Here is a 14,341-nt window from a genome sequence, read left to right as displayed (position 1 = left end):
ACCAGTTATTAGAGAGAAAAGGTTATGTGTAGGACTTGTGTAATTTTAACTCCACTCTTTGCCTTGCCATTTGACTGTGGATAAGCCAATTACATGACTGAACGCATATATTTTTGTATAAACAGTTTAAATCCCATGTCGCTATGTCCTTGTTTGTCAGAAGCCATGAAGTCATTTTGCTACTGCTTGGTAGGCAACTGTGGATTCTGATTGGGCTTGAGTGAATTCTGCCCATCATCTCTTGTCTCATACATACAGAGTTGTTCGTTTTTTCGTTCGTTCTTTCGTTCTTTCTGTATGTATGTATGTATGTGTACGTCCATTCTGTAACCCGAGTTCATCTCAAATATTAAAACGCACAGCAAATTGATCTGGCAATTCTTTTGTGAGGCCATGCTTTGTCATTTTCAACAATTTCAGTTTTTAATCTGTTCAAGTAATTTGTCTAATCTTAGTCATTCCAACATCAGGATAAGTAATGCAACATATTGATGGTTTTGATCTCTCTCTTGTTTCCAGCCAATTGATTTGACTTCCTCACTATCATCCTTTCTGATCATATGAGGTAGATATGATATGCTTGGCATATTGGCAGAGAAACCTCTCCTTGCCTCACTTGTAGACAGCTGTCATGTTTCAGGATTTTTAAGTGTTTGGCCTAGGAGGAATTTTGGACCAATTTGTATTAAGCCTAGTCAATTTATGTGGTTTTGCCTACAGAGACTGCAGTATCCAGTTAAATCCATTGTTTCCTTTATTCTTATGCCACCACTACCTCGAGTGCTGTTGAGCTCAAGTGTTGGCATGTGGTCACTGTGGTGAGTTGACTGATGCCTATGACATGTACTGTGTTTTTACTTATAATATGTCACGTGTGCGATACTATAATGTGCACCTCAATAGTCACGTGAGCCCCCAAAACTCATTTATTGCATTTTGAAGATTTGCGTCTCCCAAAGATTTGCCCTACTAGTAATGCTGAGCACATAACCTTTCTATTCCTCAGTAAAATTGAAGAACAGCTAATCATTTAAAACTGATATAACAATTAAAAAACTCATCAGAGTACTGATTTTAAAACTGAAGAAAGTTTTTAAAAAAAGAGGTGAGATGAAATACAGGGGGGAGCAATAAAAAAAAAGGGAGGAGAGGCTGGGAGACCTCAAGTGCACAGTCACTTCCTTCCCTTTCAGACTCTCCTTAAAACACAACTATTTAACCAAGCCTTTTGTCGCCCTTCTAATTTTTTCTACCTTGGCTCAACATTCATTGTTATTCCTCATGCATTTGTGAAATGCCGTAGGACATTTTTCTGTGTTAAAGGTGCTATATAAGTTGCTTCTTCTGTTGCGACCACCATCATCGCTATCCTGTGATGAGATATAAGCCCAATTTCCATCTGCCTGTTTGGTTGAAGTGGATGTTAAAAAGTCCCATGGCACTTTTTTGGGGGGACAGAAAACAAGGAATTATGTGTCCCGGCCAACCTTGATTCCTCAACCAACGCCACCAAAATAAAATTCTTGCTGAGAAGGGTGATATGATTCAAGCGCTTAGCAGATGCTTTTCTTGTGAGAACACAAAAGTAGCTCCAGTAGGCAAACATCCACACTCAGTGACCGAGTGAACAAACATTAACTGGTCATTCAACTCATTGTTGCTGGTGGAATCTTGTGTGCAAATTAGCAACCACGTTTACCTGCATAATAGTGACTGCACTTGAAAAAGAAACTCATTGGTTGTGCAGCACTTTGAGATGGTATGCGGATGTGATAAAACACTATATAAATGCAAGTTTGTTCTTTTTCTAATTTATTTACTGACATGCCATTCAATTTTACGCTTTTTAATTTTGTGTTTGGCTGCTAGGTGTGTCTCATTTTATCCCAGCATGTGATTGGCATTGTACTGCACATTTTTGCCATAAATTGCACGCGTTTCATTGACCTTATGAAATCACAGTGGTTCTGAGGAAATAATCAGATTGCACCTGGGTTAGATTTCCATGTAGGTATGACAGAGTATTTGACAGGCTAAACCATGTTGTGTTTCCACTGGAAGTAGAATTTTCTGCTAAGCAGTGTTTAGTAAACTAGGTAATAAATCTGTCTCCTTATGTTATGTTATTCTTTGGTTGCTAGAAGCTGCTGGGAAAGTTGGAGCCTATTCTGCTGGTACTTTGACAATATAATGGGTTATTGAGCAGAGGGTTTTTGCTGTGTGCCACCTGGACTACCTTGCATACTTTGTTTAAATGTTGTATCATCATCTTGATCTGTCACCTCAGGATGATGTTACTTCAGTATTGTAGAACGTTTTAACTATTCTGCATATTTTGTTTTGGTCAACTGGGTGTCTGACACATACAGAATCCTACTGCCTTGTTTGAGTCTGAGAAATCTGCACCCATCTGTAGGGCTTCTATTTGCCCAATATAGAGTGCAAGTGCTCTTCAAATGGGGGCCATTTTTACTTACCCAGTGCAGAGAGCTTGGGTGCAGGTTGGCAGAGCCAAGGTTAGGAGCCCTTAAGTGTGAGGGGGTACACTGTAGTTTAACTAACTAAAGCCTCGCAGATTACCTGAGTCCCCCTTGCTACCAGTCTCGCTAGGACTATCCGACCCATTGGTACATTGACTTGCAGGGGTGACACTTCAGTATAGTGCTGCATTTTCAGAATTGTTTGTTAGACGAAATGTTAAACTGATGCCCCGTGTGCCTGTTGAGGTGAATGTAAAAGATCCCATAGGATGACTTTTTTTTAAAGTGAGTTTTCCCAGTATCCAAAACTTATCCTCTATCCAACACCACTAAAACAGATTAATTGGACCTTCAAGTCCCAATTGGCTGCCACTTTTGTCTACAAAAATAAATGCCTACACTTCTAAAGTAATTCATTAACAGTGAAGCACTTTGAGACATTTTCAGGATATGAAAGCAGCTATTTAAATGCAAGTTGTTTTTTTTTTCTCTTTTTATATCCAAATCCTTGCTATATACCAGGCTTACTCATCAGGGACTTTAACAAAGATATTTGCCAGCTGTAAGACTGACACTGCCTCCCCCAAGTACTCAGTAACAGGTTGGTGTGGGCAAGAGCCCCTTCCCAGCCCCTGTTTTACCATTTTGCCACAAATCCATTTCACAGCTTGACCTTGGATCTTGTCCATGGACCAGAGGAAGCCTTTCATGCCTAAGAGCCTTGAACCATTAAGGAGAACTGTTAGGATGTAAGTCTCTAAGCCATAAGCTTAATAAGTTCAACTTGCATTGCGTTTTGCTGTCAGTGAAGAAAGATCAAAGTGTCCTTAGTCCTTTCTCACTGCAGTTTTGGAGGACTGTGTCCAGTGAGCTGAATGACCACCAGGCCCCCAGATTCCAATATGAATCAATAATTGGTCATTTAGGCCTTCAGAATTGCACCTTCAATTCTACATTTGTCTGGTATACTTCAGTTTACACTTGAAGCTCTATGAGCGAGGAGGAATTTTGATTGCTCACCAATGGCATGCCTTGTTCTTTTGCGGGGGAAAAGAGGCCAAACTCTTTTGCCCATTCACATTGCATTTCCCCCATCCTTGGTTCCTTTGCAAAATTAATGCTGCTTAGAGAAACATTTGTGCATGTCCTTATTCGAATGCTATCTGTACTAGTCAAGGCCTAAGAATGCAGTTGACAGTGAGGCCTTGTGTATGGAGATTAGGAGCACCTGATACATGCGCAGCAAAATCTTGGAGATGATGTTTCTTGTAGAACTTCCTTTATGTCCTGTCTGAAATTGAACATCGTTAATAAATAGAAAACAATTGCCTCAAATCTTCTGCAGCCTACTTGCCTCTGGAAACAAATAGAAGGGGCCAGATTTTGCAGAAAAAATAATGGCGTATGAATGATGCAAGCTGTTATTAATGTGCAAATCAGCTAGCAATTTGTGACAAGGAAGAGATACCCTGTGAATTGCGACTCGCCACAAGTTGCTGACCGATTTGTGCCGCTCTGCTGTTAGCTTCGCGAATACGGCATCGCTTGCTTAACCTCCCCATGATTTTCATGAAGTTGCTGCATTTGTACATCAATTGCCCATTAAACTCACCACAGAAAGTAAAGTCTAGAAGTTAACAGCGTATGTACCCATTTAAAGGCATGATAATTGTTAATGACTGACAATCAACCTCTCCTGCCCAGAAAGTAAACTGTTATTAGTGTGGAGTCTCATTCCTTCAGTTGTGAATTGTTTTTGGAGATATACTGTTTCTCTCGTTTACCAAGGACTCAGATGCCCTGTTTTTCTCGCTGCGTCCTTATCAGTTTGCACTTCCAGCAACTTGGTGGGCAAAAAATGTTGAAACCTAAACGTGCACGAACAAGTCTAACTAACGGGACAAGCCGTGAGTTGCCCCGCTCCAGCAAAATCTGGCCCAATATGTTTTCCCTTCCGCTCCTGGCCCTTGGTACCTAATTACCTATTTTTGAAAGTTTTTATACATTGTGTGTAATTGGTCATTTTTATTCCTGCTTTTCCTGTTTTGATTTTTTTGTTTCACTGTCTGTGTTCAATTGTAAATTTCTGTTTCGTGAATGTGAAATTTGAGCTAATTAGGTGCAAGTTTGACATCTATATGCAATATGTTCCTGAATTGAATGTCAAAACACGTGTATGTGTCTATAATATATTAAAGGTCTTGTGTTTGGCAGACACATACAATCCATATTCATCTTACTTATGTTGCAATTTTTGAGTCATGTTTTTTATGTCAACATTTTCTAATGGGAAAAGCCAAACATTTGCCTCTCCTAATTGCAGATCTCCTACATCTAGTTAGGTGCTGTTGTTCAAGTCACCCAGATATGTTCACCATCGTTTCTTCACATGATTTTTTTCTTATTTGGCTGTTTTTGAGTGTGCAATTTTTGTGGGGCGGGGGGGGGGGTGGGGTTTCTCGTCTGATTTATTAGGACACCCAGTGTCTTACCCACCGGACCCATTCACAGCCGTCGAATTCATATTTCAGGCGTCGGGGGATGGCATACCTGCTTCCCACCCACCAGGCGCCTCATACCCTGCATAGTGATTGACTATGTACCCTCTGACCCACTAGCCTATGATATGCCAATCCTCTTGTACTTCCCTCTACCCCACCTTCTCCCTTACAGCTCTTCTCCAAGTGTTTGATCATCATGCTAGTTAAATCACTACTGAGTCTTTGCAAACATTGGTACGTGTACTATATCTTGCATCTGTGTACACTTCCTGTAACAACTTTTCCATTATAAATTCCTTCATCCTCATTTCTAATGGAAGCTGCTTATGTAAACTTGTTATGCTGTGATTACTGTGCTTTAGCACTTTCGTTTTGTCCGTCGCAGCTCCTCAGCCTGTACTGCAGAGAAACTTCAATGCTTCAACCAATTCTCTCTGCTAATATAAATTTCTGCAAATTTTGCTATTTGGTAATATTTATATAGTTAATCTGTGTGTATATTTGTAATTAACAAATTATATTTTCTAATGTTCAGATGTCCCCAATTGGGCAGCATAATTCCTTGCCTGTCTCTAGGTGGCACCTCAATAGGATTTCAGTTTATGAAGTGAGTAGACATAGGCTGTCGTGGGTTCCAGTCATGGCAGGTCCAGCTGTACAGTAAGTAGAACTCTGCAGCCTCCACATAATGGTAGATCTTATCATATTTCCCACCACAGCTTTATTTAAAAAAACATTCTATCTGCAGCCCTCCCTCCCCTTTTATCTTTTTAAAAACATTTTTCTAGATGTTTGTTTTTTGTGCCTTTGGCCGGTTGTACTCCCCAACTCAAACCTGCTTTCTTCGTCTGCTCCTGGGCCCCATTGCCTCCACTCTTATAAAATTCCTAGCTGTGCAACTTTAAATTATCCTTGGGCCGTTCTGTTTCCCGGTTCTTCTCTTCCCCACCCTTTAACATTTATACAACAGGTAATGCTCAATTCAGCCCTTGCTCCCTGTTCTTTCACTGCAATCTGTTCAGCCGCCTTGCCTTCTCAACTCCTGTCCCCAGTCTTAGAAAATTTGAAATTTGTAATCGGCTATTCAGGTCTCTGCAATTTTAAATTTAGGCCCACTCTTGCCAGCTCCCATTCTAAAATTAGAATGACCTTGGCTGCTCCCCAACTACCGACACCTTCCCCCTCCCTGGCCATCTTCTAAGGCTGAACCAAACTGTCCGCAACCTTGGCGTCCCATTTGACCCTGAGCTGAGCTTCTGACCCCATAATCCTCTCCATCACCAAGACGGCCGAATTCTACCTCTGTAATGTTGCCTTTCTCCGCCTTTGCCTCAGTTGCTGAAACCCTCATCCATGCTTTTGTTACCTCCAGACTTGACTATTTAAATGCTTTTTTGTCTGGCCTTCCACCCTCCCGAAACTTCAGCTCATCCAAAATTCTGCTGCCCGCACCCTAATTCACACCATCCCATTCACCCTGTGCTTGCTGACTTACAATGGCTCCTGGTTTAGCAATGCCTCAAATTTAAAATTCTCATACATGTGTTCAAATCCCTCCATTGCCATGCCCCGTCCTATCTCTGCAACTTCCTCCAGCCTTGCAACCCTCAGATATTTGCACTCCTCCAATTCTTGCCTCTTGCGCATCTCCAATTTCCATCGCCCCACCATCGGAGGCCGTGCTTTCAGCTGCCTAGACCCTAAGTTCCAGAATTCCCTACCTAAATCTGCCTACCTCCTTTAAGACATTCCTTAAAACCTACCTCTTTGACCAAGCTTTTGGTCACCTGTCCTAATATCTCTTTATGTGGCTTAGTGTCAAAATTTTGTTAGATAACACTCCTGTGAAGCACCTTGGGATGTTTTATTATGTTAAAGGTGCTACATAAATGCAAGTTGTTGTTGTTGTGGCTCCGAGGACACAGGATAGTGGTAGAGGAGGAGATACAGCATTGGGAGGACTGGCAGAGTAAGAGAAAGGGGGTAGATGCAAATGGAGTAAAGGAATAAGGAAGGCAGTAGATTGTGGTGAACAGAGAGAGGAGGCTCGATTGGGGAAGCAACAGCAGGAGATAGGAAGACAGGAAAATGCATGGTGTGTATCGCAGCTGAATGGAATGGTAGTAAGGAGGAATGGGTAATGGCTGATTATGAGCATTAGCAACAGGTGACCAAGAGTGAGCAGTTGGAAGGGAAAGAAGTCATAGTTACAATGTGAGCACGACAGTGGTGAGCAGCCAACGTTGTTGTTACGTAGAAGAGGTAAGAGAGGAAGCAAGAAAGACGGTGGTGGTGGGGAGAATACAAATGCAATTGAAATCTATATTTTCCCCAACCCTGCCAGTGGAAAATACAACTAGCTTCTTTCCCTGTTACACCATCTTGCACACCCAAAAGCTAGAAGAAAGGGAAAAGGCAGAAGATCACCGACACACAAGAGAAATGCCGACAGCAGCAGCAGAGATGACCAGAAAAGGAAATTAAACAAAATCACAAACGAGCACAAGGCAAAATTTTTTTAAAAAGTAAAAGAGGAGAGATGTAGTCAAAGAAGCAATACGAAGACAACAGAGACAGGTAAGATACTGTATATTCAGACTTCCTGTGAGTAATGCTTTGGGTGATCAACTAATACAGTATTATCTCTGAGTGCCTTAAACTAAGAGCCCGTTTTCACTTCAGTAATCTTATACAGGCTTTTTCTTTGTCAATGCAGGCAGCACAACAAAATCTGCCCTGGTGGGGTCCGTTTAGCTGGAGATAGAGATGGCAAAACAGCATATCCTGCAACTGAGCATCACTACAGGAGATCTACTAGCCTCTCTGATATTAAAGATTGCTCACAGGGCATGTTATCACATACTTCCTAAAAATGAGGTGCCAACCTGGTGAAGCTACAACTCAGGACTACATGCATGCTAAACAGCAGAAGCAACATGCGATAGACAGAGCTAAGCGATTCCACAACCAACGGATCAGATCAAAGCTCTGCAGTCCTGCCACATCCAGTCGTGAATGGTGGTGGACAATTAAGCAACTAACGGGAGGAGGAGGCTCTGCAAACATCCCCATTCTCAATGATGGCGGAGTCCAGCACGTGAGTGCAAAAGACAAGGCTGAAGCGTTTGCAACCATCTTCAGCCAGAAGTGCCGAGTGGATAATCCATCTCAGCCTCCTCCCGATATCCCCACCATCACGGAAGCCAGTCTTCGGCCAATTCGATTCACTCCACGTGATATCAAGAAACGGCTGAGTGCACTGGATACAGCAAAGGCTATGGGCCCCGACAACATCCCAGCTGTAGTGCTGAAGCCTTGTGCTCCAGAATTAGCTGCGCCTCCAGCCAAGCTGTTCCAGTACAGTTACAACACTGGCATCCACCCGACAATGTGGAAAATTGCCCAGGTATGTCCTGTCCACAAAAAGCAGGACAAATCCAATCCGGCCAATTACCGCCCCATCAGTCCACTCTCAATCATCAGCAAAGTGATGGAAGGTGTCGTCGACAGTGCTATCAAGCGGCACTTACTCACCAATAACCTGCTCACCGATGCTCAGTTTGGGTTCCGCCAGGACCACTCGGCTCCAGACCTCATTACAGCGTTGGTCCAAACATGGACAAAAGAGCTGAATACCAGAGGTGAGGTGAGAGTGACTGCCCTTGACATCAAGGCAGCATTTGACCGAGTGTGGCACCAAGGAGCCCTAGTAAAATTGAAGTCAATGGGAATCGGGGAAAACTCTCCAGTGGCTGGAGTCATACCTAGCACAAAGGAAGATGGTAGTGGTTGTTGGAGGCCAATCATCTCAGCCCCAGGACATTGCTGCAGGAGTTCCTCAGGGCAGTGTCTTAGGCCCAACCATCTTCAGCTGCTTCATCAATGACCTTCCCTCCATCATAAGGTCAGAAATGGGGATGTTCGCTGATGACTGCACAGTGTTCAGTTCCATCCGCAACCCCTCAGATAATGAAGCAGTCCGAGCCTGCATGCAGCAAGACCTGGACAACATCCAGGCTTGGGCTCATAAGTGGCAAGTAACATTCGCGCCAGATAAGTGCCAGGCAATGACCATCTCCAACAAGAGAGAGTCTAACCACCTCCCCTTGACATTCAACGGCATTACCATCGCCGAATCCCCCACCATCAACATCCTTGGGGTCACCATTGACCAGAAACTTAACTGGACCAGCCATATAAATACCGTGGCTACGAGAGCAGGTCAGAGGCTGGGTATTCTGCGGCGAGTGACTCACCTCCTGACTCCCCAAAGCCTTTCCACCATCTACAAGGCACAAGTCAGGAGTGTGATGGAATACTCTCCACTTGCCTGGATGAGTGCAGCTCCAACAACACTCAAGAAGCTCGACACCATCCAAGATAAAGCAGCCCGCTTGATTGGCACCCCATCCACCACCCTAAACATTCACTCCCTTCACCACCGGCGCACAGTGGCTTCAGTGTGCACCATCCACAGGATGCACTGCAGCAACTCGCCAAGGCTTCTTCGACAGCACCTCCCAAACCCGCGACCTCTACCACCTAGAAGGACAAGGGCAGCAGGCGCATGGGAACAACACCACCTGCACGTTCCCCTCCAAGTCACACACCATCCCGACTTGGAAATATATCGCCGTTCCTTCATTGTCGCTGGGTCAAAATCCTGGAACTCCCTTCCTAACAGCACTGTGGGAGAACCGTCACCACACGGACTGCAGCGGTTCAAGAAGGCGGCTCACCACCACCTTCTCGACGGCAATTAGGGATGGGCAATAAATGCCGGCCTTGCCAGTGACGCCCACATCCCGTGAACGAATAAAAAAAAATGTTAAAAAAAATGTCTTTGTGGAACAATACTGTATTTTTGTAACCCCTTTTGTGTCACAATTGTAGTCAAATTTATTCCGAAGTCTTAATTTAGAAATTGATGTTACAAACTTCTTGCAGTTGATTTGGGTCATACACAAACATCTTCCACTTCAAACATATTTCCTGCAGCTGACTGCCTGATGTGCAAATTTATTTATTGGGAGTCACGCTCAAATAGAAATGAGAGTAGAGGAGCAACAGGCTCGCGAGCGAACCAATCTAATTGCTTAACCGCAAATTTCCGAAGCTTTTGTCTACTATTTTTTTTCATTAGTTAAAATTATTAAATGTCCTAAATAAAGTTTTAAATTTAAAAATGAGAAAACAATATTTCATAATTCCAAAGATCTAGGAGTTTGTACGGGTGCTGGCACGCTGCAAATGGCCAGCAACTGTCTTGGTTGAAAGTGGAAATGCTGCATTTTTTAGGTCTGCAGCCCCTCAATGCTACCATGGCCTAGCCCCCTCAATATTGCCAGGACCTCATATTTGTCTCAGTGCTTGCAAACTCTTCCTAATGCTGTCAGGCTCCTGGGCATTCCATCTCCAGTGCAGAAGGACATGGGTATCTCTTGAGTAGTGCTACATCCTTGCATCCTATCCATTGCAACTATGTCTTGGGATCCTACACTTCTTTGCCACCAGATTCCAGTAATCATCCAGTAAAATAAACCTTGCGTTCCATCTTTTGATGCTATCTAACTCCTGGTTCATCCTCCACAAGTACTGTCGTGCCCAAGAACCCCACCCCTCCACAACAGTATCCATTGGATCTGTAGAATCTTTTCTGACTGGGCACCATGTCACATATATATGATCTATCTCCATGCTTCATGTTTAATTTCATCTTTGCCTATCTATGTTAGATTTAGACCATCACAATTTTATAGGAGGGAATCCTGCTAGTTTAAAGGAAGGGCCAAGCTAAAACAAAAAAGCAGTGTATTTGAAATGGCTGAACAAATCAAAGAAGTGCAAGCAATATAAAAAGATGTCAAAAGACATGGAGATAGATGAAACTTAATGTACCAATTAATCTCTGATGTTGTTGAAAGGGAGATTGGTTAGTGAAAGTTAAAACTATGAACGTTTTGTTTAAAGGTGACTGTGGCAAACCTCCACAATTGGAAAATGGCTCACCAAATGATGAATATATTTCTCTCACCTCATTTCCTGTGGGTGCCAAGGTGAGATACAGATGTGACCCAGGTTACATGTTCCAGGAAGGAAGTTCAAAACCTGTTACCTGTAAGACTGATTCAACTTGGACACCATTACAGGCCATTTGTGAACGTAAGTAATCAAAGTAATTTTATTCTTCTCCCCTCCCCATATTGTTTCCCCTGTCCCGTTCTCGCCAGAAGGAAGTGATTTAGCTGGAATGCGACTCCATGGATGCGAGTAGTTTTCCAATTCTTCATCCAAATGTTTGTTCTTGCATGTTACCCAGTGCTCCCCAAATCTGTTGGAAAGGTTGCTGAAATTCTGCTTATCTTCCAGCTTATTTTATTAGTGAGAAAATACCAGACCAAGGTCTTAAAGGAAATAAATCCATAACTGGTATTACATTAGAGCTGGAGCCCTCCATTTGCGATAGCTGTTAAAAACATCTCTAGACCCACGTAGTGGTAGATTTTTTTTTAAATGTTGGCTAAAGCAGAGCTGTCATTGTGGGATATTTTATCTTTGAAATGGATCTTACTTACTTGGCCAAAACTTTGAAAATAAACTCCATAATTGGGGCAACCTGATACTCTGGAAAATTGTATACCAGTTTATTATAAGTTAAATTTCTATGAATTGCGTTGGAAAGGCCAATTGGAGATTTGTAACATCTCTACCTTTTCCTGTTTTTTTCTCTCTCCTGTGCAGCAAGAAACTGTGGTAATCCAGGGGAGATTCTAAATGGGTATTATGAGGCAACAAGTACAACTTTTGGAAGTAAAGCTACATTTTATTGTGACACAGGGTGAGTATTCAGTACACAAATAGCTAAAGATTTTGTTCCTTTTAATTTCATTTAAGGTGCAGTTACGGCATTTCCATGTTGGTACAACAATGCACCTTAACACCAGCCTAAGAAGGTGACCACTTGTTTTACTTTTTATTGTAACTTGGGGTGCATTGGTTACACAGATTCCTGAATGAGGCTCAGTTGATTCCAGTGAAGGGTTATGTTTTTCATTTTGTGATTAAGGCTGTCTCAGTACCTCCGCTCTGGTGCAACAATGCACCATAATCCCAATTAAAGAAGGTGATCACTTTGCATTTCTGATGACTTGCTGTGAGTTGGGCTTCAAATTCAATACTCAACTATCGGCAATTTTGTGGATTTATTCCTACCATTAACTTGGTTGCCTAATTAGTGTTAAATTATGGATAGTTTGTGCTGTGAACTTTCATCTACTGACAGCTGAGTTGAGTATAGCCAACCTCCTGTCACCTGGGTCCCTTAAAATGGTTATGAAGAGAAGACATTTAATTTCTAATTGATTTCATCAAAATGCTCTATTTATACCAAGCCAGCTCTAGGAGCAAGTGGCACCAATATCCTTCCTATGAGTGACAAAAACCGTACACAAATGCTTTGACGAGCACCTTGTACAGCAATAATGCAACCTCCTGATTTGTAATCTGTTCATCTGGTAATGTAGCCCAGTGTTATGCTCTTTACTGTACCAAAGTACTGTATTGATAATTCCATATATTTATGCACTACAATTCTTAAACCTCTTCCTCAATCACTTTGCTGGACCATTCCCATTTAGCTTTAAACTTGCTGTGTGATGAGTGATTTTTGTTTCGGCTCTTTTTTAGGTACCATATGGTTGGTACGAAATACCGGAAGTGTGAAGCTGATGGTTGGAGTGGCCAAGTCCCAACATGTGAACGTAAGTTAAGGTTCCAAGTTTCTTAAAAGTTTGACTCCTATTGGTGCCATACCGGTATTACATTGCTTTTATTTATATATGTAGATTTTCTGTCGGGTACTCATGGGAAGTTAGAGGATACTCTTACTGTATCTTTATTGTAGCTCTTCTTTCTCCTCTCTTCTGACTCTATCTTTTCTGGTTTTCTCCTATTTTCTTTCTTTCCCTCTTTTTAAATGTTCTTTTCTTGTCTTTGCTCTCTCGTATCCTCTTCAATGGGAGTTGGTGGGTGGTATGCCAGGGAAGATGGTATTTTGTGATGGTGGGAAATATCTGGACGGTGTTGTAGACTGGTAGGTCGTGGATGCCTTTTTGAGCTGCAGGACACAGGCAGGCAGATGGATCCAGGTTGCAAGCAGCTTTTTCTGATTGCAAAAGCAGGTTGACGGGTGGAAGGAGGGAGAGGGAAAAGGCAAGGAGCAGGAAGGCACAGCTGCTTGAGGTGGGAAGCAGTAAAAGTGAAATGGTACTGCTGAAGGCTTAGAAAGAATGGTTAATTGGGGCAGAGGGTTGTAAAGAGAAAGGGGACAGGGAACATTCTGTCCAGATTTGTAGGCCACTGAGTCATGGATTCCTTTTGGGCTGCAGGTCAAAGCCGGCACGTAGGCTTTGTCATATTTTCTGCTGGAGACTGGAGTGCTGGTTGGGGAGTGATGTGGTAGGAAGGAGAAGGAAAGGTGAGGGGCAAGAAAGCACAGGTGTTTGGGATAGGAGATGCGAGGAGGCAGAGGGAAAGAATAAGGGGGAGGAAGGGACAGGTTCTCTGAGAAAATTGAAGGCTAACCCTTTTGATCAAGCAAGGCATTTTATTTCACCTGATGGGGAAAGAGTCCTCTGTAACAAAGTCTCAAGCTATTTATGAAGAATTATTTTATAATTTTGTTGTGCATAGAATACAGAGGAAATCCCAAGCCTGTTTTCCACCTCCCTTCCTCCTCTGTCTGCCAACCAGTGACAGATTTTATCCTTTTAATTGCTACTTCAGATTTTGCAATCCTATGATTTTTGTCGTTCCCCATGAGGCAGGTCAGGAACCTGCTCCAAGCCAGGGTTGATCCTAAATTCCTGATTAATCTTGTGCCTGGGAGTGGAACTGAATAAACCTCCAGAACAGAACCAAGTTTTCTTAATTTAAAATAAAAACAGAAAATGCTGGAAAAGCTCAGCAAGTGAGGCAGCATCTGTGGAGAAAGAAACAGAGTTAACATTTCAACTCGAGAACCTTTCGTCAGAGCTGGTCAGTTCTAACGAAAGGTCCTCGACCTGAAACATTAACTCTGTTTCTCTCTCCACAGATGCTGCCTCACTTGTTGAGCTTTTCCAGCATTTTCTGTTTTTATTTCAGATTTCCAGCATCTGCAGTATTTTGCTTTTGACTTCTTAATTTAAAGTTGGTAAACTTTCTAGTACTATGATTCTCCATCAACAATCTGCTTGTTATTAAAAAGTTACTGTGCCATAACTCCCATGTTTCCAGTCGTCTGCAGTCTTTGGAATTCTCTACCCCAGAGGACTGTGGATGCTCAATTGTTGAGTATATTCAAGACTGAGATCGCTAGAT

At 42.6% G+C, this 14,341-nt stretch overlaps 1 protein-coding gene across 10 annotated transcripts in view; it reads left to right on the top strand.

Moving 5' to 3' along the window:
* LOC137344489 (C4b-binding protein alpha chain-like) overlaps nucleotides 1-14,341 on the top strand; it is a 42,987-nt gene that overhangs the window by 1,948 nt on the left and 26,698 nt on the right. For 9 of the 10 annotated variants that reach the window (XM_068007505.1, XM_068007503.1, XM_068007502.1 and 6 more), the window contains exons 2-4: nucleotides 10,952-11,143; nucleotides 11,723-11,819; nucleotides 12,668-12,741. In XM_068007505.1, the coding sequence (XP_067863606.1) occupies nucleotides 10,952-11,143; nucleotides 11,723-11,819; nucleotides 12,668-12,741 (363 nt within the window). Of the gene's footprint in view, nucleotides 1-7,333; nucleotides 7,559-10,951; nucleotides 11,144-11,722; nucleotides 11,820-12,667; nucleotides 12,742-14,341 lie in introns of those variants that run through there. The other variant, XM_068007512.1, reaches the window with a different exon arrangement.

This window comes from Heptranchias perlo, chromosome 27, assembly GCF_035084215.1.
Source record: "Heptranchias perlo isolate sHepPer1 chromosome 27, sHepPer1.hap1, whole genome shotgun sequence".
NCBI classification, from domain to species: domain Eukaryota; kingdom Metazoa; phylum Chordata; class Chondrichthyes; order Hexanchiformes; family Hexanchidae; genus Heptranchias; species Heptranchias perlo.
This window is presented reverse-complemented; position numbering and strand designations above follow the sequence as displayed.